At 32.0% G+C, this 27,972-nt stretch overlaps 1 protein-coding gene across 2 annotated transcripts; it reads left to right on the top strand.

The window, feature by feature from the left end:
* On the top strand, positions 1 to 27,972 carry LOC132917375 (homeobox protein slou). Of its 2 annotated transcripts, XR_009660272.1 has the most exons (3): positions 1 to 1,175; positions 24,394 to 26,782; positions 26,885 to 27,972. XR_009660272.1 is itself a non-coding variant. In XM_060978093.1 (2 exons), the coding sequence occupies exons 1-2, from the start codon at positions 407 to 409 to the stop codon at positions 25,041 to 25,043; spliced, it is 1,419 nt and encodes a 472-aa protein (XP_060834076.1). In that variant the 5' UTR covers positions 1 to 406; the 3' UTR covers positions 25,044 to 27,972. The 2 variants fall into 2 exon arrangements, 1 of the variants encoding a protein (XP_060834076.1); XM_060978093.1 differs by having other exon boundaries at positions 24,394 to 27,972.

The raw sequence follows: 27,972 nt of genomic DNA on the forward strand, positions 1-27,972 counted from the left end.
CTGTGCGCGCGCGACGCAATTATTGCTACTCACGTGTTGATCCGTACCGTACCACGAACGTCGTCGTCGTTGTGGTGATCGTCGTCGCCGCCGCCGTCGTCGCGATAGTGGTCACGTTAGATAATAATATTATAATAGTTTGTTTCGCCACTGAATACTGTGTTCCCGTTTATCCGCGCGTTGGCATATCGAGTTTTTTTTTTTCGGAAAATTTTTCCCGGCGACACATGCACCGATAATATAATATTATATATTATATAATATACATATAGAAAAAACAAAACAATAAACATCACGTCATAATACCTATAGGCAGTGCGTGTTTTGTGTGCTTTCCGCTGCATTACTGCTCCGCATGCAGTGATGCGTTTCGGCGGCTTGCAATAGCAGTGATAAGCGAACCGCAATGATGACCATGATGATGATGCAACGTCTGCTCCAAAACAACAACAACTCCAACAACAATAACAACAACTCCAATAACAACAACAACAACAACAACGGTTACGCAGACGAGATGAGACTTAACGGCATACGCCACCATTCGGCAAGTCCATTTTCGAAACCAGCCGCCGTACAAGCCGCGGCGTCCGACAGCTGCGGCGGTGAACCGGACGCGCTGACGTTGCAGCCGTCGACCGGCCGCAACGAACCGCAACTACAGCCCGTCACGCCGCAGTTCGGTTGCACCGGTACCGTAGCGGCCGCCGTACAGGCCGGGCCGACGTGCACCACCGTGGTGACCGTGGCCGCGGCGGACGACCGGTTGACGTCCGACGAGGACGACGAGCTGAACGTGGACGAGCTGAACGTGGACGAGTTGAACGTGGACGAGGACCCGGTGGACCTGACCAACAACCGGTTGCACGGCGGCCGAGTCAGCGCCGGCCATCACGGGCTGCTGCACTGCAGCGACGCAGCCGCCAGCCTGCAGCAGGCCGGAAACGCGCCCGCCGTCGTCCCGATGGACACAACGGCCGCGGCCAACGATTACGAGACGAGCAGCGGCGGCGGTGGTGGCGGCGGTGGCGGCGGCAACAGCAAAGGCCGGCTCGCGTTTTCCGTCGAGAACATACTAGACCCGAACAAGTTCACCAGAAAACTTATGGCGCCCGCCGCCGTTCTGCCCAGGTGGAGGCCGCGAGTCGACTTCGTCGCCGACCCTTCCGGCACTGGTGAGTGTTGTTTCACTATGACTTACACGTAAACATACATACACATAACATACGTATAAATATATTATAATATATATCCTTCGCCATACGATATAATACATTAATGCGAAAACTATGCAAAGGCAACTCTGACGATGTCGGTCTGCTATATATACGTTTTCTAGGTAAAACCACAGAACCGATTTTGATGACAGTTTTTAAATCAATCGCTAAGGGGGTGGAAGAAAGTGGTAAAGTTTTCGTGGAGAATAATATTTTTACGGCTAAATTTACTCGAAACTGCAGCATCGATGTTCTTTGACACAATTAATAAAACGTGTATTTCGGCATTTTTCAAAATTGAAAAAAATGAAAAAGTGATAATTTTGGCTATGAATATATATATTTTTTTTTATATAAATAAGTGTTTACAGAAGTCCTGTAAAATTGAGTATAGTTGTTATTGGCATTTAGTTGTTTCTTTGCTTCTTTTACTCATCATCACTCATCATAACGTCATAATATTACTGTTATACAAGCAAAACTGTGATAAACAGTAGATATATATTTACGAAACGTTTAATATTTAGGAAAATTCGAGTAACAAATTTTTACAAATATATAAAAGTATAATATATACGTTATTTATCAACACAGTCTTTAAAATTATAGTATTACAAAACAACATGTTTGTTTATTTCTTTTTCTTTTTGAATTCGTTATACTATAAACAGTATAAGCGGCATTTTTTTAATTTTAAATATTATGCTACATACCTATATATAAATGTTTTCTAATACTGTCTTTCATGTCTAAATAAACTATCCCCAACTAACATAATTATAATATCTCAAATATCTGATTGTACTCGTATATTCAAATAAATGTACCTAATAATAATATAGGTATATATATATATATATAGGTGTACAACTTTAATTTATTATTAATAAATATAATAATTATTTATGTTAAAAAATAACTAGAGTAATGATAACAGTTAAACACATTATAATACATGAATTATAGTTTTAAAATATAAATCACAATAATTATGTGTTTTATTGACCATAAAAGTATAAGTAATTATTATAATAACATTATAATTACTATTAATTTATATTAACGTAACTAAGGTATTAATACATTCTGTTGTTTAATTTTACTTAAATTAATTAATACATATGCGTATCGATACTTTTGTACCGTTACTTTGTACAAACTAATGAAACTTTTTATTGAAAAAATGATATTCTTTTTTTGTTTTTTTTTTTTAATTTGATTTATGTGTTCGGTTTCCATTGGTTTAATTTTATAGTTAATAGTAATTTCATAATAATTCAACTTATAAGTTTTGAATTTACATAATTAACTAATAAATAACAATTTCAATTGCTCATTAATTTATCGATGAATGCAGTTTAATATTACACTTATTTTTCCTATTTGATAATATACCCACCATTTACTTATTGTTCGTGCCTACCTGTACGGCTGTACCTAATTACAGTACCTATAAATCATAATATTTGTCGTGTGTATAAATAATAATCACTAAAAATAAATTATATATATATATATACCTAATAGTAGGTATAAACAGAAGGGGTAAAAACAAAAAACGTGATTATTTTGAGCAGTTTTTTTTTTGAGTAATTTTTATTTTGAATATAATAATAAATCTACCTGCGTGTGCAATATTTTTAAACAAAATGCGCATAATACACCTGTCATCACAGTAAACCGTTGGCTTGAAAATAATGTAGTGGAAAGTTAAAAAAAAAAGCCTGTATAAACGTAAACAAAACGTCAGTTGTTTGTTACAAACGTTTTTTTTCAAAAGCTTTTAATACAAATCTTTTATTCGAGTTTGAAAAAGAATCTTTAACGTCGTTATTTAAAAAAGTAGGTACATTATACCTATACAGCAACAAAAATCAATAGCGTATTTAAAATAATAAAAAAAACAGTTAAGCAACCATTAAATCCAATTATGGCCAAGAGTTAATTTTTTTTAACTTTTATAAAGTGATCTAAATTGTATAATATAATAGTATTTAATAACCATTAAAACGATTATTTATATTTTAATTTTTTGATTAAACTTATTGTTTAAATTATAAAATAATATATGAATAATAATTTCGATAATACTGCAGAACTGTTGTTTTGTCTCTACGTGGTTATTATAGTTTTCAATAAAAACAAATATTGTGTCAGTTTAGAGATGGGTAGGTATACAAATAATTAAGGTATTTATTGTGTCCTTAAAAACGCTTGCGCACTGGAAACGTTATAAAGTTGTAAATAATTACTTACATTACTATGTCATATGTGTGTTAATTAGTTAAATCTCAGAGATATTAATAGATATTGTGTCTCATTAAACCCATGGTTATGGCATGGCGTGAATAATTACAAAAACAAATTATATAATTGATAAATTACATTATGGTAATCTAATAATGAATATATTGCGGAACAAATTATTAATAACAACTGCGCTTCCTACCGAAGATATAACTCAGAATTTGATAAATAACGTAAATATTTCTTTTTTATTTTATCATAGTTTTAGGTATACTTATTATATTTATTTGAATAAATGAATTGAAGATATAATAACTATGTAATGTCAGACTAAAATTCGTCAATAAACGCTGTTTTTGAGAAATTTTAAACAACATTTCTACAAAATAATACATTGTAATACTTCGAGGAAGTAATATATTAAGACAATACAAGCGTATTCATACTAAATAAAATCTAAATATTTACATACAATAACAATATCGATAGTGTTATGTTCGTAGATTTGAAGTTCTTTCAGATATTATATAGGTTTCTTTGCCACGCTGTAATAAACACTTGACATGTGTCGAACGAAGTGGTTGAAAACTTATACAAAACTTCTTTAATTTAAAACTCAGAAGTTAAATACTTTTGGCTGAGTGAAATATTACTCATCGCCTATAATATCTATTTAAATAAACAGAGGGTGTGCGGGGAGAATCCATGGTTTCTTTATCTGAGCCAGGCGTAAAAAAACTTTTTAATCTGATCCGCCAGTAAAATTAATTGAAATAGTTGAACCGAAAAAACGATTGTATTCCGCACTCCGGTCAAGTAGGGTAATTTTCAGAATTGCTTTTTCCCCCATCTGACTACGACAGCCGTCTGACCGGATACGCGATTTCGTTAAAAAAAATATATATATACTTATACATATATACACCTGAAACCCAAATAGATATATAATACTATAATTTACTATATATAAATCTATAAAATATATACCAAAATTACATATATACGTCACGCGCAATGTCCATAAAATTAATTCTATGTAAACAATTTTGTACTTAAAGTTTTCAAAAGCTATATAAGCGTACAGCGGGTTAATCATTAAACGGTGATTATTCATTGCTTGTTATCGGACAGTTTATCGGGTAAATTGTTGTGTTTTTACAAAATTTTAAATACTTAAGTAACGATAACATTTTTAAAGAATAAAAGACCAGATGAAACACAAGTTTCACTTGTCTTAATATAATAAACCTTACTATCAAAATTTAAAAATTTCATTAAAATGTATAAAACTGTTACTACAATATTTGATAATATATATTTTCATACGTTGACATTTTTATAAAAAAAATAATGTAGGTACCATGGATTGAAAATATAAGTTAAACAAGTTGAAAAATTGACAGTGTAAAGTGTTAAATGTTAATTCAAAAATCAACCGGTATAATATATCTTAACGATCAGCTATATGTATAGGTACATGGCTATATAATAATTAATAATACACTATGCAAAATAGTATTGATAGGTATACAATTGAAACAGTCGTGTATATAAATATTAAAAACGTAAACACAAAATAATTGAAATATAAGAAAAATAAAACGTAATTCTATCGGTTTTTTTATTCATAATAAATAGCTCCAATTATGGTCTTTCTTTGGTTGTATGTATGACAATATATATGTAAATGGATTAATAAAATTATCGCGGTAATGCGTTTTTAATTTTCCATTTAAATTCCCTTAAGTACCTCACTGTTTTGATAACAGTGGTTTAAAATCTTTACCATCTTATATCGACGGATTTTAAACGCCGGCTAACATTTTGCCCTCCCTGTCGCCCTCCACATATACCGTACAAAATACGTCAGAGGGAGGATTTAGATGATTTAAAATCCCATCATTTAGCCCCGCAACGCATTGTTCGCGTTTACCGACTGATTTCGGATTTTCTCGCCTCGCTTTAGCCGTCATACATATACATATAATTTTATGTGTATCATGTATATGCGATAAATATATTATATTTTATATAACGCGCGAGATTACTTAATCGGATCGCCGCCGTAACGGGTCCACCTATAATATAACTGGATCGTTTAAAAACCGTCGCAACTATAAATACATTATTAATAAACAGTTTAATACATAGTTATATTAATCATAAAATAGATGCGTATTACATGCTTTGAATAAAAATAGGTATAGGTACACATTGTATTATGTTAGATATACCTATTATTATACCTACCTACGATTTTTGCTAACAGTATATTTTTGTAAAAGCACCTCTCTGTCAGTAACACCTGTACGTGAATATATTATGTACCAATAGTTATAATACATATATATACTCCCATCATTTTATAATTAAAATACTATAATATTCACCGTTAATCAATACATTTTCTCCTGAAGCATTATATTAATTAGCATTATTAACTAGTGTTTGAAATTACGTTAATGTATCTACTGCTCGAATTGGTACATATACTATTTGTATATATATATATGCCTATAAATACACACTAGATACCTATATAATAATATGACATAATATGGAATGTTATAGGTATATAGGTTTAGATAGGTATGTAAATATTATTAAAATAATAATGTGTTTAATCATAAATTCATAACACAATATCAAAGACTACATTAAATTCAGCGTTCTCTCCAATCATAAATATATTAAAATAACATTTGGAATTTGATGTGTTTGATATGATATAATATTATGACCATGTAAATATAATAATTATTAAAGCGTTCAAGTATATTAATTAGGAACAAATTTATTTCTTGATGTTTAAGACACTTTTTACTCTGAAAATATATAAAAATAAAAATATTTACTTGCAAAGTATATAATACTAGGGATATGTATATAATGTGTAATGTAGTATATATTACATAACTTTTTAATTTAAAACTAACCTGTTTAAAGAGAGGCAACTAACGTTATAAATGTTACATCATTAATTATTACAATTACTATAATAGCTAATATAGGTTAAGTATTAAGTATTAAGTAATAATAGCTATTACTTATATAAACTCTAAGAAAAGTAAATTTAAAGATACATTTAGTTTCACTTAATTACACACGGTTTTGACCGTTCTCTTCTGTATCTATATGAACTTTTTAATACATTTTTAATTTCCAATCGATTATTGAACAATATACATTATATAATAATATGTCGGCACCAATTATTACAGAAAATCTATATATATATTATACACTATTCAAAAACACAAATATTTAATTTTATATTTTAGATAACGGTTATACTTATATTATGGTCTATATTTAATATTGTTTTAAATGATCCGTTGTTCATAATATTACACTCGCTCTTATAATATAAATGTAGATTCATTTATTATTTGATGTTTTGTTATTTTCTATGTTTTTTTTTTTTTATCTAAAAACATTTTATTTTAAATACGTATGTTACTGCTTTATTGGCCTATACACTTAGACCGCTTAAATTTTCTGTCGGCCAGTAATCTGTCAGTGAACCTAGCGCTGTCCTCGCAAATTACACATAGTTTAAGATCTCTAGCGACACGTTTACGTCAACATCCGAGTTAATTATGCGTCGTGTAGCGTACGCGTCTCGTTTGAGTACACACTGCAATTATATACATGTGTATACAATATAAATGCCATTGAACGCGCTCACACGTAATAATAACACAAGTAAAGATTACACAAGTATGTCCGTCTGTCCGTGTGTGTGCGCGTATGTAGGAGATGGATAGGAATAATGGTGGAAAAAGGTTGTCTTCGACGTCTCTCATAAAAAAATTCTTTTGAGTTTTATATAATTACTAAAATAGACAGTTTTAAATTTCTTTCATTCGTCTATAGCCAAAAATTCTTGTGCGACGTGTTTGATGATCGAAGGACTCGATATTCATAGCTTAATATTATTATAAACATGTACCGTCACGAATATTATTGCGATAGGCGGATTCGAGATTATTATGTTAAATGACGATATAGGCTATTAAACGATCTCGTCCACGTCCACTGTGTTTAAAAGAGTATAAAGTGTGCAGTAATGTTCGATGCTTGTCTTTCCATTGTCGCGTACACGCCGGCCATTGAAACGACCTTTCTCCGAGATGGGTTCCGCTCCGTAAAACTTTATGCGACGCCTTTAGAGTTCTTATCGGATTTCCTGCGATAATATAACATATAAACTATGGCATTAATAATAATCCCGCGCTCTCCCGGTTAAACGTTCCTACTTCCAAGACTATTTTTTCGATTGTTGGTCAGATTGTGTCCAAACAGTTTCCGTAACATCCCTCCTATATAGTTAGAAGGTTCCTTTGTTAATACTTGCAGTTTGACTAAGTTGTTCATCCATCGATCCATACATAATCTTATACGGGGTCGTAGCCATCACGAGATAAACATATTCAACTAACTTCAAACGTTTAAAATATATAAAATACCTATGTAATTATAAATTTATCGTAATAGTCTGACTGCACACAATGTTTAAACAAAAACTTTAATTCCTTTTTTTTAAAAAAATACATGCATATGGAATAAAATAATACTCATTAGGCCGCATATAAATAACATGCGGTGTAAAAAGGATTTGATAAAAAAAAAAACTTAAAACGGTAGACTAATAAATAGTGCTGATAACAAATGTAGATATAAATAAATTGTACACAATCAACATATATAGTATTATATAATATATACTAAACATAATAACTTTATAAGTGTTGGTGATATCGCATAACCCGTGTACAATATAAAAACATATAATATATTATAATATAGAAATAAAGTTCTAAAAGAGGGATATGTTCTTTTTTTTTTTTAACGCTTTATAATAACATATGACGATTCGTATATTATAATAAAACTTAACAGAAGAGATGTGAAACGGGAAAGCGAAATAATACAGAGTAGCCGTCGTTGATGTCGATGAATGAAACCGCCTGAGCTCTGTTTAATATCATCATGATAATACACAGTTCTTGTATTTGTTCAACAACGTTTTTAATGAACACGTCGAGACGGATATTTGTAAACCGAAATGACAGCGTTGGACGTAATTAATGCCACCGGAATGTCTTTTAACGCTCGTACCGCGTATACCTATAATATGTATATATATATATATATTTAAAAAAAAAAACACTGGCGGCGAACTATATAATATTATACACGCGACACTTTGTATGATGGCGCGCAAAGGTGTACGGTAGCCAATTAAACTCGATCGAACGATAAAAACATCATAATATAATATCAAACTTTTGGCCTTTATATTATATTCGGGAGTATTTAAAAATAAAATTGTTTAATTAAAACATCGTCGTATTTCATTGAGCGAATAATAATAGTTAAAATAATGCGGTACCTATATATATATATATATATATCACGTTATTATAATACACGCGAAGCGTTTCGGTCCATAATATTATAGTACGCACAACAACTGTGAACTAAAAAAAAAAAAAAAACGTTCTAAAACATCTGTACATCACGCGGTGAGGTCGCACGCTCGCCGGCGTGTTTATAATATATATTATAATAATATTGTGCGGTCGGTGAGCGTATAAAAAAAATAACCGAATAAAGTATTTAAGGACGTGTGTATTTGTGTGTTGTGAGTTCTTCAATGGTTGATCTCAATATTCGTATGATTATTCATTCATAATTTGTATTTATTAATTATTCCCTTTTCCCCTATTGGAATTTGAACTTTTAAATTCAACGGAATATTAAAATTTCATTTATGATAACAATTGTAGTGATAAAATATGAAAATAATTTCAGCGGTTTTGTACTCTTTGAGATGGTGGAGTAGGGGGAGTAATATCCCTCGAACATTTGGTAAAATAACGAATATTTGCCAACCGTTTTGCTGTTAAAAATTAATTAAAAACTACCTATATGTTCAATATTAATAATTATAATCTATTATGGTAAATGTAATACATTGTTTCTCGTAAATGGTTCTCAAAGGAATTGCATTAAACGAAAATAAATGATACATTTTCTGACATAAGCGTTTAAAGTTTAAACTTTGATTAAATTGGATATTTTATAACATACAAATTCTAGATAGTCTCCTAGCTTTTATCTGCAATTCGTTGTACCAGTTATTATTGACATTACATATACGTATTCAGTGGCGGCTTGAACTTTCTTTTTCTCGAATCACATTTAAAATTTTTTAATATTTTTACACCACCCACCCTAAAATTGGATAATGCGGATTATTCTCAAATAATTACGTAACGTATTGATACATCATCATGATTTCAAAACCCTGTGAATGAAAATATTTAATTTTTGGACTTGAAGGTGGTTATTGGATCGGACAGCAGCGGTTGGCATAGTTAAGCCAACATAAAATAAAATAAAAAGAAAAAACAGTGCATTATTTTCACCTTGGTAGTCGAAAATAAAATCACTTTAAACGTAATATACTCGCCGTGACTATAAATATACGCCCGCCGCCGCTGTACCATCAGTCGCCGCCACAGCCGTGGACGTGTCTATTCGTCATCGACGAAAATGCTCAAATATAATTTCATCCGATTTAAGATATACCAATCATTTTTATTTATTATAATATTATAAAATTATTAACAATATTAACGTTCGTCCACACAACACTAAATATTTTAAATTTAAATATATATATATATATTATATTTTTATTATTGATGATCTTAAGTTTTTCAACCTATTTCGATTCATGACCCAGTTCACGATCTTAATTATTTCAAGGTCCAAATCATCAAAAATTAAAAAACATATAATTTGCAGCACCACCTGGAATAATTTTTTTCCTCATATCTTTAGCAAATTGTCTACGAGGAAAACGAGTTTGTCATTTCAAAAAATTGGATATATTTTCAATATTATATCGCAATTCGAGAACTAATTACTTATGTATACCTATACTTACGCAATACGCACACACACAGACTTACACTACTACTGGAAATCGTTATCATATTATAGAAAATAAATAAATACCAAAGAAAATAATTAAATTTGTTGTTATGGTTAGCTGATAATATACTGAGTTATATTATTATATACTATTATGAGCTGTAATATAAATGTATAATCTATAATATGATAATAATGATAATACTGACATTAATTATATACAATACGCCCACGCATTAAAATTATGATTATTATTATTGTTATTATATCATGCGTACGATGATTAGATTAAAACCCGCCGTGGTTTTAGTTGAGATTCCGGCGCGCGGAACGTTTTGCCTCGTTCGGTTTAGCATAAATTTTACGATCAAAACGCTTCACTCGCGGTTCTCTATTATGACGTAACAATAATAATGATATTATAAACTATTATATTATAGTCAGAATATCGCCGCTGACAGATCGTTAAATACCAACCGCGATATTTTTGGTAACTGCACGACACGAGCGTTTATCGTCATTTCCATTATACAAATACAAAGGGACTATAATAATTATTATAGTAATATCTAATATTATTATAATATACAGAGTGATTCCCTTAAGCATGGCCAGTCTCAAATCATTGAAAATTTTCGAAATCTTAAGTAAAGAACTAAATAAAGTTAATCTAGATTTTCAAATTATTATTAATACTTTCTTTAAGTTCATTTAAAAAATTTAAAAATCAGATATTGAATAACTGCATTATTAAATAAAAAATTTGGGGTGGAAATTCTTGACGATCAACCAGTTTAATAGTACTATAGTACAATTTATGTGAGTGAGACACTCTGTATATCTACAATTGTATATTACGTAAAGTTTAAAATGTGAATTGCCGCCAATCTGCAAATCCCATTAAATTTCCTGGCGATTGAACTCATTTACTCATCCCAATATTTTATATACAGGGGATTATTTTTAAAGGAAAATACTTATTTTATTAAAAATTACCTACTCATATTAAAGATTTTGATTCAAAATATTTTCTAACACTATTTAAAATTATAAAAAAGCAAAATTTTTTGAAAAACATTTTCCAAAACATTAAAATTATAACTACGATAAAGGTAGTGTTTATAGCAGTTTATACATAATCATTTTAATATATTATGCTCAAATATTATTATTATATAAATAGATATATATATATATATATAGATCAGGGCACCCTGTATATAATACGAAAAAGTGTTGGGGGGGTGGACGGACTTCCGGTCCAGTTAAAGAGAAAAATAGTGTGGTCGCAGTGGTCATCGGGGTTTGCGGGGGAGGATTGTATTTATATATATAGGTACTATTACACGCTCGTGCAGGGGCGTGTTGTGCAATACAATCCAAATTACTGGGCATGAAATTAATTGTTGTCCTCTGGTTCCGGGCCGGAAATCGTTGTGTGCATGTGTGCGTGTATATCGAGTGGGGGCGAGGAAAATGCACACGCGCGCGCGCTCGCTCGTTTGCGAGATAAGCTTTGCGCGCTATCAAAGCACAATTGAAAGTTAAGCTCCCGCTGATCCCCGGACCGTGTTATACGATTGTCCCATAAAAATCGTCCCCCACACCTACACCACGCACTTAAAGACCGCACACCGCCGTGCACCGCCAATCCTGTCCCTCATCCTGCGTTGCCAACAGTCGTCCTGCTGCTCTCTTCATCATCGCGGCGGCGCGAACGGTACGTAGGCGGTCCTACATGTACATATAATATTATACAGGGTATGTCTCACCGGATTTGGCCTCGTTACTAATAACAGTTATAACCACGAAAAAATCAGAAGTAATGTTTGAATTTAATATTTTATTTTTAATTCACTATACCTATAGACAATTAAAGGTTGTGTGAAATTTTGGAGGGTAGGAGTTTAATGCCGCTGTCTCTCCCCACCCGATACTAATTTTTTCATATCGATATTTTTCCCGACACCACTTTTATATGATTGTTATACCTTTATAATAATATTAGTACCTTTGTGTATATTATGATTAACATTTTTAGACTTAGATACATACCAAAATTAGAGAAAGTAATGCCAACAGCAGTCCTTCCTCCGGTCCTCGATAACATGAAAAAAAAAAGGTACATACCAAATTAAAATGATTTTCAAAGATGATTTATCAATTATGTATGAGTATGTGAACAAAAATGTAAGTTCTTAACTTGGACAAACGTATCGAGACATTCCACATGATATTATTATATTATAATGTATATTATGTGGAATTCTAAATTTTAAACCAAAACAAACACTTATTAGCGTTCAAAACGACTATTCTTAAATAGATTTGTAATTATTAACGTACAATTATTGGCTAAATAACTTGTATAGAAATCTTTAAAAGCTGCAGATTTCCGATAATTAAGATTTTCTGAAGTGTGACTTAATATCCGAAACCTATCTGGTCTGTGATGATTTTTTCACGCCCCAGCGTATAATCTGCAGTGATCTGCAAAGTGTACAAAACATAACGATTTACTTTTTTCTTTCGTTTCGTAAAGTTCCGTACAGTTAAAAACACGATTCCGCCTTCTCAGACGTGGAATATAATAAAATAAAACGCTCGTGAGCAATTTGTGCGTATATATGCTGCAGCAACCGTAGCACATTAATTTGTCGTCAGCAGTTATCCGGACGTAAAATTGGCTGCACATCAATAAGCTAAAAAACATTAAATGCACTGTTTAGTTATTTTAGTTTACCACAGTCGTATAACATTATGTTATTATTATTAGTTATTATTCGTGACGGAAGAGAGTGCAGTGTAATACACGTACCTACAGCTAATAACATAAAAATATTTATACAATATTATATCGTTCATAATTGTCCCACTGTGGTGCATTTATATAAATTTGTAATGTAGGCATTTAGTTATAACTTTATAATATTCTATGCTATCATAGTTTAGATATATTTATTATTTGAGTCGTCAAAAATCATAGTACAATACACATACAATTTTAATTAGGAAAGGGATTTTAATACACAAATAATTACAAAAAAAAAAAAAAAATTGAATAATATAACATTAAATTATTGAAAAACGCACAACAAAAATGTGTTTAAATTGTGTTAGAGAGACTTTAGTAATTTAGTAAGAAGAAAAAATTATAAAGTTTAAATATATTATTTTATTTTACATAATATATTTTACTTAAATATAATATAAAAAAAAACTACTAAATTTAAAATATTGTTATCGATTCATTCATATAATATCCTATTATATTTTGCGATCAAACACAATTTTTTGTTTGTTAACTGTAATATAATTAATAGATATAAATTCGCTATTATCTGGCAACTATGTAAAAAACAGTTTTAGACCAAAAATACAAAATAAAAATTACACTAAAACAATCAGTATCACTTTAATCACATTTTTCACCCAAGGAGCGGAGTAATACGTTTTAAGAAAACAGTGAAAAAAAGACATTATCAATATCTCAGTTTTAATCACTATGTAATAATATATTATAAAGTATATGGTTTGTGTACATATACATCTGCAGTGTGTTTAATATGTGCATTTTGTATGGGTATGATCCACGTTTAATATTATAATATATTATTTATTGGGGCGCAGCAGTAGATGTTGCAGTTAAGACTGCTATGGATATTTTACGTGGCTTGTTACAACACGTCATGTCACCATACAATAATACTGCAGAATTTACAAAGTTTACAGTGTTTTTCTAAAAGGTTAACATATTATATTTATCAAATTTATATTTTTAGTATTTATTTTTTTAAATATCCAAGTATACGCATGAATAAATAGACAAATCTCGTTAATTTTATGTTTTTTTTCGTTAGTTCATTATACGGAACAAATACTCAAACAATAACGTCACAAAGACTGTTCGTTGATAACGTCGAAGAAATGGGTGATAAATATTTTCATGCACTTAAAAGTTTTGTATAAACTTATATAAAAATGTGTATAAAATAATAATAATTTTAAAAATATCCAACTAGATATTCTAATTTATGTCCATTTAGTTGGTATGCTTACTATTCGTTTGTCATATTTATTTAATAAATTACAGTTTTTAGTATGTTTGTCGTGTATTGCAATAATGCGCTTGTTAGTTTTTTCGTTTCGTTCCCAACAACTCGAATAATTAATTTTCCGTTTCCGTGAAGCGGTTCGAGTCGTATACCGGCGCAGGGTATATATAATAGTTGTGTGCAGATAATATAATATGAACGAAAACGGCTCGAGTGCTTAAGTTGTTAACAGTGTACTGCGCGTTGTACACAATACATTATTATTGTATACACGAGGTAAAACGTAAACAATAATATTTCCAAAACCATTATATATATATATATATATACGCATACACATAACACGCCGATCGATAGCTACCGCGACCGAAGTTTTAACGCGAAATTATATATTATGTTTTAATCGCAACATTAATATGAGTGTACAATGAAATAATGACGATGATAATAATAATAATTGCCGTCGTAAAGAACAACTTCACAACGGTTTTCGCACACGTGGGAGGGACGAGAGGCGGTCGAGGGTGGACAATATAACGCATATACAGATAGGCGGATCGCACACAGAAAGTACGAATAATAATAATAATAATAACGTATAAGGGTGGAAATATTCGTCGGGCGACGAAGACGACGGCCCGAAAGTTTCCTCGGCGGTAAACACTAAAATACGATTATTACGATATGATACAGTTTCACTGTATGTATATATATATAGATATAGTACAACTGCAGTTATACCGTTACATTGTACAGGGCAAACGGAACGGTATACGACCACAGAAGTACAATGTCATAACGGACGCCGAAGTGTTCGTTAATAGTTAACTTTTGCAGTAGTTTTCCATCACGCGCGTTCATAGACTATGCTTATAATATATATCCTCCAACCGACAGTATAATATTATTGTATATTATATTTTCCGAGCTATTTATCCTTGTTGATTCGAGGAACGCCGGTTTAACCGCGGCCTGGTCAGTTTAAAATAGTATTTACGATGAACGCTTAGCTCGAACGATTTAGTCAAATGACAATAATATAAAATTTAGGTACGTTTTTTGATCGATGATCTGGTTTTAATAATGCTTCTCCGATCCGTTGTGTGGGGCGTTTAATACTTGTATTACTATTTTCACGTTTTTGGCATTCTGTTGAAACAATTTTGTCAAGAAGCGATCGTGTGTTGTAAATGTGTTTCTCTAATCGAAGGTGAATCATAATAATTCAATCGCTAATTGTATTTTATTTGTTTTACACGAGTATCGCAATAATATTTAAACGATATATTTAAATTATTATAATACCTACACATTTTACAGCGATAGATAATATATTATATTTCAAAAAGAATACTGCAGGGCCTTATTGAATTTTTCACATGGTCCCCTAGATGTCTGATTTTTATACCTCTAGCTTATACAATATAAATGATAAAATATCACACAAATTAATAATATCATGATTATGATATGTTTTCAATATGAAAAATGATTGTTTTTTTTTTGTGCTTATAACATAACTCAATGATATTTTAATTAAATACGTGAAAATCATAATACTTAGTTATTCAATGCTCAATAATTTATTATAAAAATAATTTAATAAATGTATAAGAATAAAAAATAAATACTAGTTTTTAGAAGTTTGGTGCAACCATCATGATTATAAATAACAGTAATTAACACAAGTGTGACAGATTTTATCGCTAGCAAATAGTCAAAATTGCATTTGTTTTCGCAGTGTTGGGTCTATAATTTAAGGCTTGAAAAGTTATAAAGGATAAAATAGATAAAATATCTAAAACGAAAAAATTAAATATAATATAAAACAAATTATTTGAAACTCAAATAAAAAGCGGCAATAAATACCGATCTGCTGTATAATTATAAGTAAAGTAGGTAACCGTAATGAATATGTTAAATTTAATTACAATGATAAGACAAGTATAATATTATTATGTATAAAAATAATTCTATGCCAAGACGGACTGTCAGTCTTTATCACTAACTTAATTTCATAATATGCATTTTTGATATAGATATTAAAGTCATCTATTTGACTTTTAATATTACAATAAGTTGGTTAAATTTTTTCAAACTAAATGCGTTTGTTATATTATTTAAATAGTAAAAAAATACTAAAACAATATTAATAGTATAGAAAATAATATATTTATAATATGAACACTTGAGTAAACATTGTATGTATGATTATTCGCTTTTTAATAATTACAACAAAATAAAAAAAATTAATTTTGTCAAAAACTTGTTTAGCGTGAAGTTCCTGTTTTTCCTTATTTTTTTTTTTGTTTTTCCTGAACATTAAAAAATGTCCTGGAAAATTTAAAAATAGATCCATATATCAAAATCGTTACTAAAAATCACCTCCAAAGTTAAAAATCAAAGAACTTTTATTAAAAGTATTGACCATTTGCTACTTTGCATATACCTTTGAAAAAATAAATTACCGATGTTAAATATAATTGTGCATAAAATACAAAATACAAAAAAACTAATATTTATAATTATTTATAAAATACTAAAATATGAATAAACATTTTTCTAAAATTTCTAAAATATACAAAAATATTATACACAACAATTTTTCGTTTTTTAACTCTTCATTATAATTATTATATAATGCGTTTACAGTTCTGTCTGCTATAAATCGAGAACATAAATCTAGAACTCCTATAACTCCCATGCCTCAACGATTATATTATATTATATTATAAATAAGTCGCGTCGGCGCCACGTGCAGATTCTCTTTGCAAAACGTATTATTATGTATATGCAAGCGGAACGCTAACGCCACGCGATAACCGTGTGCCGATTATGTAGATTAGACGTCGTCGTTAACTTAATTTACATTGTTGTATACTTATATAATATATATATATATATTTGTATTTTGTATATGTGCGCGTTATAAATTATGTAACAGTCAACGCAACTACTCGAAAACAATGTAAGGGGATAAAAAAAAAACATACATATACACCACACAAGACCCCCCGAGTTGACATAATAAATAGGTAACGAATCGATTGAATAAATATTGACGGGCGCGGTCCGAACAATATTGATCGATATACCTACGTCACATTTCTAGACGTATTTTTTTTTTCGGTCTCTGCATTATTCTCGCTGCAGGATTCGTCGACAATATCATTTTCTAGATTCCCGGAACACAGTAAATCGAAAAGTCCAACGGCGTTTGAGCGTATATTATTTACCCAGTCGGATAACACACTACAGAATGGAATTAAAAATCACGACGGTATTTAATTTTTTATTCGCGTTTATCGATGTAAAAAAACGCACCGATATCGACTAAATGTGTATAATATGCTGCGGAGATACGCTCACGACCGTTTAGTGACATAAACTATAAAGTCACCTATATTGGTAATACAATAAAATTACCACATGCACTAGTAGGGGTATATGGTAAATGGTTGTGAACATATTTTGGACTCCAAAAAAGATAGATAAAAACCATACACTTTTATCGGCTCATTGGCCATCAAAATATCAAACGTAATTTTTAATTTATAGACGAAATATATTCGAACGTTGAACATTTTTAGTTCAAGGTAGTTCGGTAGAAACACTAAATATTATCTTACATTTTAATATCCTAAAAGCTAAAAAATGAAAAACCAATTAGGTACTTATATGCTTTCATATATATTGTCATAGTACATTTTATTATGACATGTAAAAACAATTTAGAATATTTCTATAATAACATTATTATTCAAATAAATATATTAACAATAAACATTATATTTTTAATTTAAAAACGTAAACATTAAGTGATTATACATTTTCTTGGTTTTTTGGATTCAACGTCTTAAATAAGAGTATAATATTATACCAATTAAATCTATGTCACAAGTGCTGATGGGAAAACCGGATTACAACTGCAAGGAGCATTGAATGACAACTAGGAATACTAAGTATTGACGTATAGTATAGTTTAGCATATAGTTTACTAAGCCACTACTCTCTCTCTCAAAAAAAAAAAAAACGATTTGATAAAAAGAGTTTTGTCTGTCGGATTTTACAAACTTTTTGAATGATTTCTAGATACGATAATACACTTTGGATATAGGATACGCAATACCTCTCAACAATTTTAGAAATTCTTTGAGTTTTACATTGCACGCAACTATCGTTTTAAAAGTTGAATAAATAAATATACAATAGTTTATAAACAACAGGTGTTATAGATATATTTTTTTAATGTTTATAACGAACCGTCGATTGATCCGTAACAAATAAAATGACATCCGTTGTCTGGCGGAAAATATTGCGAGCTTTGGTCAAACGCGTTTTTAAGCGCTAGTGATGCTCGGAATATTTGGTTGTTTTTGCCGTTGTTGTTGTTATTATTATTATTATTATTATTATTATTATCGTTACAACCGTTCGGAAGGCTTTCGAAAAGTACTCGGCGAGGGCGGTGGCTCGAACGGCGTGCGAATCGTTTCCCGACAAATCAGGAGTGACTGATCGGTGGGGTGAGAAGGCGGGAGATCTACACGAAAATGGGGTGGGGGTGGTTCTGGCGATGAAGGGGTGGGCGACAGAAGCCTCCGGAAAAACAATAGAGACTGTGTAAACAAACGATAACGTTACCATGGCTACCATGGAGGCGGTGGCGGCTGCTGCAGACCCTATTATAAGCGGTAAATAATTGTGTTTACCTATGTATATATGTATATATATATATATTATATGTATGTATGTATAAAATATAAACAATAACAATAATAATAATAGTAGGTAATAAACAAAAATATTCAAAATAATATTATAATTTGCCTGGTGTTCACTTTCCGGTTTCTATAAATGTATAATATTTTATATAATAATATATAAATACATTATATTATACGCCCTAACGCGCCGTCACTGGACGGACGGTAAAATAATATCTTTCCGAGATGAGTTAAGGTCCTTTACAGTATTTTCTTATTGGGCGAGTAAAGTAGATTCCTGTCGAGGCTGCAGCAAGTATCAAATATACCGGCAGCCCAAATACCGTCCACATATATATAATATAATATATTAAAATACCGTATAATATTACAGCAATATACAATATAATATGCGTGACGACGACGATGATGATGATGATGATAATAATAATAAAGTACGACGTGTTGGCAGCGCCAACTAGACGGCCGTGGTGTTATATACGAGTAAATTCAATCTCGACGTGTGCGAGCGCGCTGTTGACCCGACGCCAGACGACGGGAATACGTCTTAATATACAATAACTACCCTTCTGCACCATCCCTTAACTATTTCACGAGCACTCGCATAATATTCATGTACACTTCTTTGACACTACGGGTGCTTGTACATACAGGGTGATTTAATTTTGTAATAACGAGTTTATTCAAACTTTGATTTTTGGTTTTTCTAAGTATAGGTACCTATTTAAATACCGTATTATCAAATATTTAAATTGATTATACCACAGAATAAACCATCTTACCATCTTACCATCTAAATGATAAAAACTTTTTTTTTTTTAAATGATGAGAGCCACGTAGTGTGATCATTGTGATCATAGTGTAAATTATTGAGTAGATGAATTTTTGAATATTTTGATGTATCTATCGAAATGTATTAGTTGGAATGAAATAAATAGTTGACGAATTTTGTAAATTATGTACTTAAAATAATATAAGACCCTGTTAGTACAGGTTTTGAAAGATATTGAGGCTACGACAATATTAAATTAATTAATATTATTAACTAAAATAAGCTTTAGATATACTCTAAATACGATTGTTATATTAATTTTATTTTTTGTGTAAAATCAGAATTATTTTATATTTCGATTTAAATACAAAAAAAAAAAAAATATCAAAATAATTATCTGCTAGACAATTTATAATGAAAAAAGGATCCTCATTTGAAGCGAAAAAACACGAGAAACTTTTAAATATTTTACCAAAATAAAAAAAAACTAAGTATAATAATATGAAAATATGATCCTTATTAAGTATAATAAAAATCAGAGTTTGAAAAAATGCATTATTAAAAAAAAAGAGGGTTAACACTCTGCACGCTTGGTGAATCACCCTGTATATACGATTACCCTGAGGTATATACTATATAGTATATATACATTATTATGTGAGACGACGACGACGACGTTACCTTAGCGACCGTTTCCATCCGACCGTATCGCCGCGACGTGTCATTATTATAATATATTATTATAATCGTTTGTATTTTATATGGGCAATACCATTACGGTGAGTGGGCGTAATGAAAAGGAAGGAGGATAACTCTGCTATGCCATTTATAATATTATAATAATATAATATTGGATATAATTATACCGTCACTGCAAAGTCCTTTTCTGTCCTTATTCGTGTCACTATTTGGGTTCGGCGCGTGCAATATAGTTGCATGTCGTTATTAAATCACAGCTGTGTACAATGAACCGCGCGAAGTATTTACGGGTACATGACCTATTAAAATGGTTGTACCTATACCGTTTCAATAAATATTTATGATCCGTTTTTACGCGTTGGCCGCGAAGTAATCTCTCGTGCCTCCGCGTGTCCTGCAGTGAGCCAATAATATTATAATATTATTAATATTAATTTAGCCGACGTACACACGCACTCGGTCGGCAACGGTTTTCATCGATTTGATCACAACAACGGTCTATTATTATTATTATTATTATTATTATTATTGGTCCATCGTTACGTCACACGCTCACATCATTATTTTCGGGACAGTCCTTTGTGTACGCAGATATATTAATACGAACGCCATCTCATCAGACATTTTTGCGGCGTATTTAAATCAATATCACAACTATTAATTGGAACGAGCACGACGGCAAACAAACGATTGATTTTCTTATAAATAAATCGTCGGAATGAGAACTAATTAATTATAATATCCAACAGTCAGACACGCGGCGATGTGTGCCTATATAGGTTAGGTATTAGCTATTTATTATTCATTACGGGCGGTCGGAAAAAAAAACGAAACACACATAAAACGATATTGTATTGTGCTTAACTAATTTACACGGCGTATATTAGGTATACTGTATAATAATACGATACGCCGTCATTGGCGAGAACGGCGTTTAATCGCTATCGTCATAATTCGTTCGCTTTTACCAGGCGACACTTCTTGCGGTTTTGTATTTTTACCACTGAAAATGGAAATAAAATACCGAACACAATTCCCTACAATAAAGTTAATTTCTCAAAATAAATATTATTATGTACCTACCTATTATACCTACCCCTATGGATAGGTACGGTTTGCGTTTTAACTTGTACAAATAACGAATGCCATTTGTTTTCCGGGAAAACGAAATTGGATTGTGTAAGTATACAAATAATAATCTAGTTGAGTCGTTTGAATTTTTAATGGAATATTTTATGACTTTCTGCATAAAAGAAAATCAGACGGAGAAACTGAAAAACAGTTTCACACTGCAAGATATCTTCCCTTATTCGGTAATCATTAAAAAAAAAAGAAAAAAAACGCCACGCACGATATAGCTAATTTCGCCGAAAACGCGTAAACATTATCGGTCGTTTCGAATCGCGAAGGTATTTATATGTGTGTATAAAAAAAATAAAAGACAACTCAATAAATTAGTCATCGCAGTCGACAGAACAACGTTTCGGCGTCTCTTTTAAGATCTATTCAAAAACAACCCTTATAACGTTGGTACGCGATGGCGGCAACTACGTTACAATAATATAGTAGGCGCATTGCGAGGCGATTCTTTGAAAACAAAAAGTTACCCCTCCGGAAACGCGACTGACTTCATACAAACACGCCGTTTTGATGCGTATAAAATGTTTATAACGTTGTACGATACACTTGTACACGGACCACGAAAACGCGGTGTTTCGTGTCGAACTACATCGTAAGTGCAAAAATAAAATCCCCATTCGTACGGCATTTGCCCGCTCAGCAGTATCTATAACTGCACTTATATAGATATAACCCTGCTGGTTGATGGCACGTCATCGATGACGCCGCGGCAGTCCCTGTTTCCCGAGTCTTTACACGCGTTCTTCAGTTTCTAGAACACTTGAAAAATAAAAAAATAAATAGCTTGATTCACGGTTTAATAAATATACCAAATTCTAAAATATCCGATCCGTCACCGGTGGTCATACAAAATATCAGTCGAATTAATTCACAGAGCGATGAGGCAAACCGAAACCATTTTTTCCGTGGAATGGAGATACACTAAAACCGAGTATTCCTGTATGTATAACACCACAGTTTAAAATATTGTTCATGTTTTCCGGAGCTGCTATTGTAGTATTATTATAGTTATTTGAACATAATTTTGTTATTATTTTTATCGATTTAAAATAATTACTGTTCATAATTGGCCGCTATACATAGTAAACAATATTACCTAATACCTACAGCTATAAATGAACTGCTGGTATATATAATTGTTATTGTTATTGTTATTGCATACGAATCACGAAAAACTATTTTATTCGGATTTTCAATCAGTTTATCGTAACTGTCACTTCTCTTATTAAATTATCGGAAAAATAAACCGAAAAATATAAAATAATTGTCTTGTACTCGAATATTATTGTTGAGGAAAACATGACTTGAGCCTGAGAATGAAAGATCAATACAATATAATATAATTTTATTATGAAACTATTAAAGTTATATGCGTACATATTATAGTATTAACACAATTATATTCAATTGTAAGCTAAATTGTGCACTTGAGATGATTTTAGACGATTCGAATATTTTGTTGGTTCAGGTGTCAGTGCCGCCCATGTAGAGCATGACTGTTTTATATGTATTTTATCAACAACACCGTCATTCTGATGTATCGAAAAAACAAAACCAAAAGACTGGTGATACGTCTTATTGAACATTTAAACCATCTCGCCGGGACGAAAAAAAAAGTGTAAATTCGTGTCGTAAACGTGCTCAAGTCATATAATACACCCTAGTCGATTATCGCGAGATTGACAAAATGATACCAAAAATAGTGTTTTTTCGCATGCCAGCGACATTACGAATCGTTAAAAGTTTATTAATTTACGTTTATACTACTATATTATAAATTTTTTTTTTTTTCAAAAAAACACCAACACATTTAATTATATTATTAAACTATTGCAACTCACTATTATTACTATTATTGCATAATAATTACAATAATAAGAAAAAAATTATGAAATATAATCGTTTAATATATTTATTATTTATTTTCAAATATTCTTTTACTCATACATATTATAATGGGTACATATATATTATAACAAATACACCGGTTACTGATCAGCTAGGTGTCGAATTTTAGTTATTTTTACTTTTAAATTCTATTCGCGAATACCTAATTAAAATAAAAGTGCGTAGAAACCGGGGAGAGCAATATTAATAACAAATTTAATGGCAACGCTGTTTTTTCATAGTGAAAAAATCGCAAGGAGTCGCGTATATATAATATAAACAATATATTAATAGAGGATTTCCACACTGGTGGGCCTTCTCACGCAATTTCTTGCTGTTGTTATCTTTGTTTAATCTACCAAATTTACTTATTGTATACAATAATAGTAGTACGGATAAAAAACATTATGCTTTGTTCAAAATAATATTATAAAACAAAAAATACACGTTACATAAATAATATAATATAATATATCATTAATCATAGTTATTATTAATAATCGTTTTCTATTACTCAAGCCATCGTCCCCTGTGGTCGTATATACCGTAGTACGACCACAACACTTATTACGATTTATTTTTATTACGAATAATTATTTCACACACACACACACACACACACACACACACACACACACACACACACGCAAACATGAATTCGTTCTTATAATAAATCGTCGTGTTCGACTGTTTGTTGTTCGCAGGCGAGGAATGTTCGCGCAACTACATAATGGACGAGGACGACGAGGACATCAGCGTGAGCGGCGACGGGTGCGGCAGCGACATGAGCGACGACCGGGACAAGGTGAGCGGCGACGGGAGTTCGTCGACCGGCGCCGGCGGTGGTGGCGGTGGCATCGGGGGCGGCGCGAAAAAGTCCAAGTCTTCTTCCGACCACTGCGGCGGCGGCGGCGGCGGAGGAGGCGGCGGCGGCGGCAGTTCGAAAAACGGAGGCAGCGGCAAGCCCCGGCGCGCCCGGACGGCGTTCACGTACGAACAGCTGGTGGCGCTCGAGAACAAGTTCAAGACGACGCGGTACCTGTCGGTGTGCGAGCGGCTCAACCTGGCGCTGTCGCTGTCGCTCACCGAGACCCAGGTGAAGATATGGTTCCAGAACAGGCGGACCAAGTGGAAGAAGCAGAACCCCGGGCTGGACGTGAACAGCCCGACGGTGCCGCCGCCCGGCCCCGCCGGATCGTCGGCCACCGGCGGCCCGCCGTTCTTCCACCCGCTCGCCTACTCGGCCGCGCACCACTACCAGACGCAGAGCTACTCGGCCGCCGCGGCCGCCGCGTACTTCCATCACTTGGGCGCGCACCACTCGACCATCGGCGGCCACCACCCGCCGTCGTAATGACCCGTACCCGTTCCTGTTCCTATATATATATATATACTATGTGTGTGTAATATTACGAATCGCAATACAAAAAGCGACCGCCGTCATCGTCCACGGCCGCCAGCGCGCGACGACGGCGTCGGACAGATCTCAAAATAATAATAATAATAATAATGATGATGATGATGATGATGATGATTATGATTATGATTATGATTATGATTATGTACTATAATATTATTATGACGGTGTCGAGAGGAGACGACTTCGGCGGGCCGACCAGACACCGCGACGACAGTAACCAGTACCGCGGTCGCCGCCTGTTGGACCGAATAGCGTACCACATGCAGCAAGTCGACGTGTGCGGGTTCGACGCGTAAGGGCGAGTTTCCGAAATGTTTAGTCCGTTTTCCCGATTTTAACGATAAAATAGCAGCTGTTTTCGCTCCTCTCGTAAAAAGTGTTTTGAAATATTTTTTTTTGTTTTTTACACGATATGATAACGATATTTTTGAAAAAAATGTATCTCATATTTTTATCGTTACAAAAAATGTTCATAAACCACAACGTAGGTATTATTTTGAATTAAACATCATAACGAATATTTATTGGTACATATCCAAATTTATTTTTATTTTTTTTTATTAAAACGCATAATAACTACACGTGTAGTATATTTTTATTCTCGGAACTTTCCCTTCGTCGACTCGTCCGGCTTAATGTACTCAATTGCTGTGATCCCAAAAAGCGAATCCAATAGGCGGCTATACTATTACCGTATTCCAATACATAAAACGACGTCGTGTGCGCGGTAGTATGGTCGTCCGGAACGCACTTAAGTCACCTACGCGTGACGAAACCGCTTACCGCGGTCGAAATCTCCAAATGCAGACTGCAACCGCCGCGAGTATTCGTGGTGGTACCTGTTCAATGTTGTTGTAATATACCGAGTTACCGGTGAAGACCGCGAATACCCGCTGCACTCGCCACACGTCACATAATTATTTATATATTATTATGTAAGATGATGATGTACTCGCATATGATGACGATGATGTCATGTCGTCGTGATGTCATGATAATATTATAATATAGCTAATGTTTCCCGTACACCCCTTCTGCGCCCGTCCCCGCAAATCTATAAGATAGTATTATGTATATTAGGTATACTTGTGTAAACTATTACGATTTTACGTCTCTTATTCTTGTTATCACAGCATAATATCAATATAATATACATTTATAACGACACGGTAATGATCATTTGCAATGATCCGAACCGTGTCCGCAATAGTCGAACGATCGACACGTATGTAAAGGCATACTATTATTGTGTATCCGCGTAATTTAAAAATGTTGTTATCGTATGCTAACGATATATGTTATGTACCTATTTATGTCATGTAAGTAGTAATAAAATCCGGCCGGGCCTTATACAAAATGTATCGGTTGGTTTTCGAGCCGACTCTTAAGGTTACCTATATTAATACAGGGTGTTTCAATTGTATGTGGATCCGTACAAGTTTCGAGTATGATATTATTATCACGTCAGTGAGTGGATTAGAAATCTTTTTAGGCGTATTGCAAATGTTGGATTTTCAGGGTGCTTACAAGTTACAGTGCGTATATCTATTATTAATTCGATTTTCAAATTATTATAATAATAAATACATTACGAAACTCGTTGGCAATTTGTCATTCGATGTTTTTTTTTTTTTTAATTTAAGACACTATTTTACGCAACATTTAAGTATTTGGTTTTTGAGGACGCCTAATCATCTGATGGAAGTTATTTTTATTAAAATAATGATTTAATTTAATTTTTATTTCAATTCAAATCAAACACACTTATCGTTTAGTAAAATCTCTATTTTGTTAATATATAACCCAATTTTTGAGATTTTACGGCATCACGTGTCATTCCAGTGTCAAAAATCTTCAAAAATTGAGTGATATAATATTATAAGGGTTTTAGAAACGACAATTCTTGTGCAATATTTTATGACAAGTTAGTTGGAAATTGAATAAGATAGAAAGATACACTCAGTAGTCAGTACCCTTTAGAATCCCACATTATTCACAAAACACGAAGAAGGTTTTCGATTGCGTTCAACTGACATGAAATCATTCTCGAAGTTTTTACGGAATAACCTGAATCACTCTGCAGTATACATGTCAATGCATCTTGTGTAAACTCGTAAAATATATGTATATTTTATATTATTGTTGTTTTGTTAATCTGTTTTTATGTTTATTGTTTATATTATTATTATTATTATTATTATTACATACTCTTTGGCCAATTCAGGCAGAGGTATTATCGAAACAGTTTTTTTGTTTGATTTTACTACATATCCGATCTGCAAATGCCCATCAATTACATTTTGCAATATTATATCAATTTAATACAAAATATTACTATTTTTATACTCATTATTATTGTTAGATAATATTATATTGTTCATTAATCGTGTTCTTTTTTTTTTTTATTATTGTCATTATAATTTTTGGCTTTTAACCAATGACACAATATCAAACATTTAATGCAGTTAAACTATAATATATTATATTATTGTACCCACGTTATATTGTATCGTCAAAATATCGACTTAGCTACGATTTGTGAAACTTTAAACATTATCACGCGGCATAGTCGAACCGGTATCCTTTTTTTTTTGTTTCTCATACGTACCACAAATATATTATTATAACATTTTAATATAGGCGTGTACAGTGTACACATACATATTATATTGTACTATAGATTATCATCGTAGGATTAGGTCGGTTTTTATTGTTTGTTCGGTACACGTAAGTATTGCTATATGTGTAAATAAACTATGATAATATATAATATTATTATATTATGTTCGTTGTAAATTACTACCACATGTACAGTAATAAATTATGAAAAATAAACGGACTACCTATTATGTTCGCTCGTAAA

The sequence above is a fragment of the Rhopalosiphum padi genome, chromosome 1 (genome assembly GCF_020882245.1).
Source record: "Rhopalosiphum padi isolate XX-2018 chromosome 1, ASM2088224v1, whole genome shotgun sequence".
In the NCBI taxonomy this organism is placed as follows: Eukaryota; Metazoa; Arthropoda; class Insecta; order Hemiptera; family Aphididae; genus Rhopalosiphum; species Rhopalosiphum padi.

Excerpts from the sequence above, each read along its gene's own strand:
- LOC132917375 (XM_060978093.1), top strand. The coding sequence starts at position 407 with ATGATGACCATGATGATGATGCAACGTCTGCTCCAAAACAACAACAAC. Across the intron at positions 1,176-24,393 it reads CGCCGACCCTTCCGGCACTG|GCGAGGAATGTTCGCGCAAC; the intron begins GTGAGTGTTGTT and ends TGTTGTTCGCAG.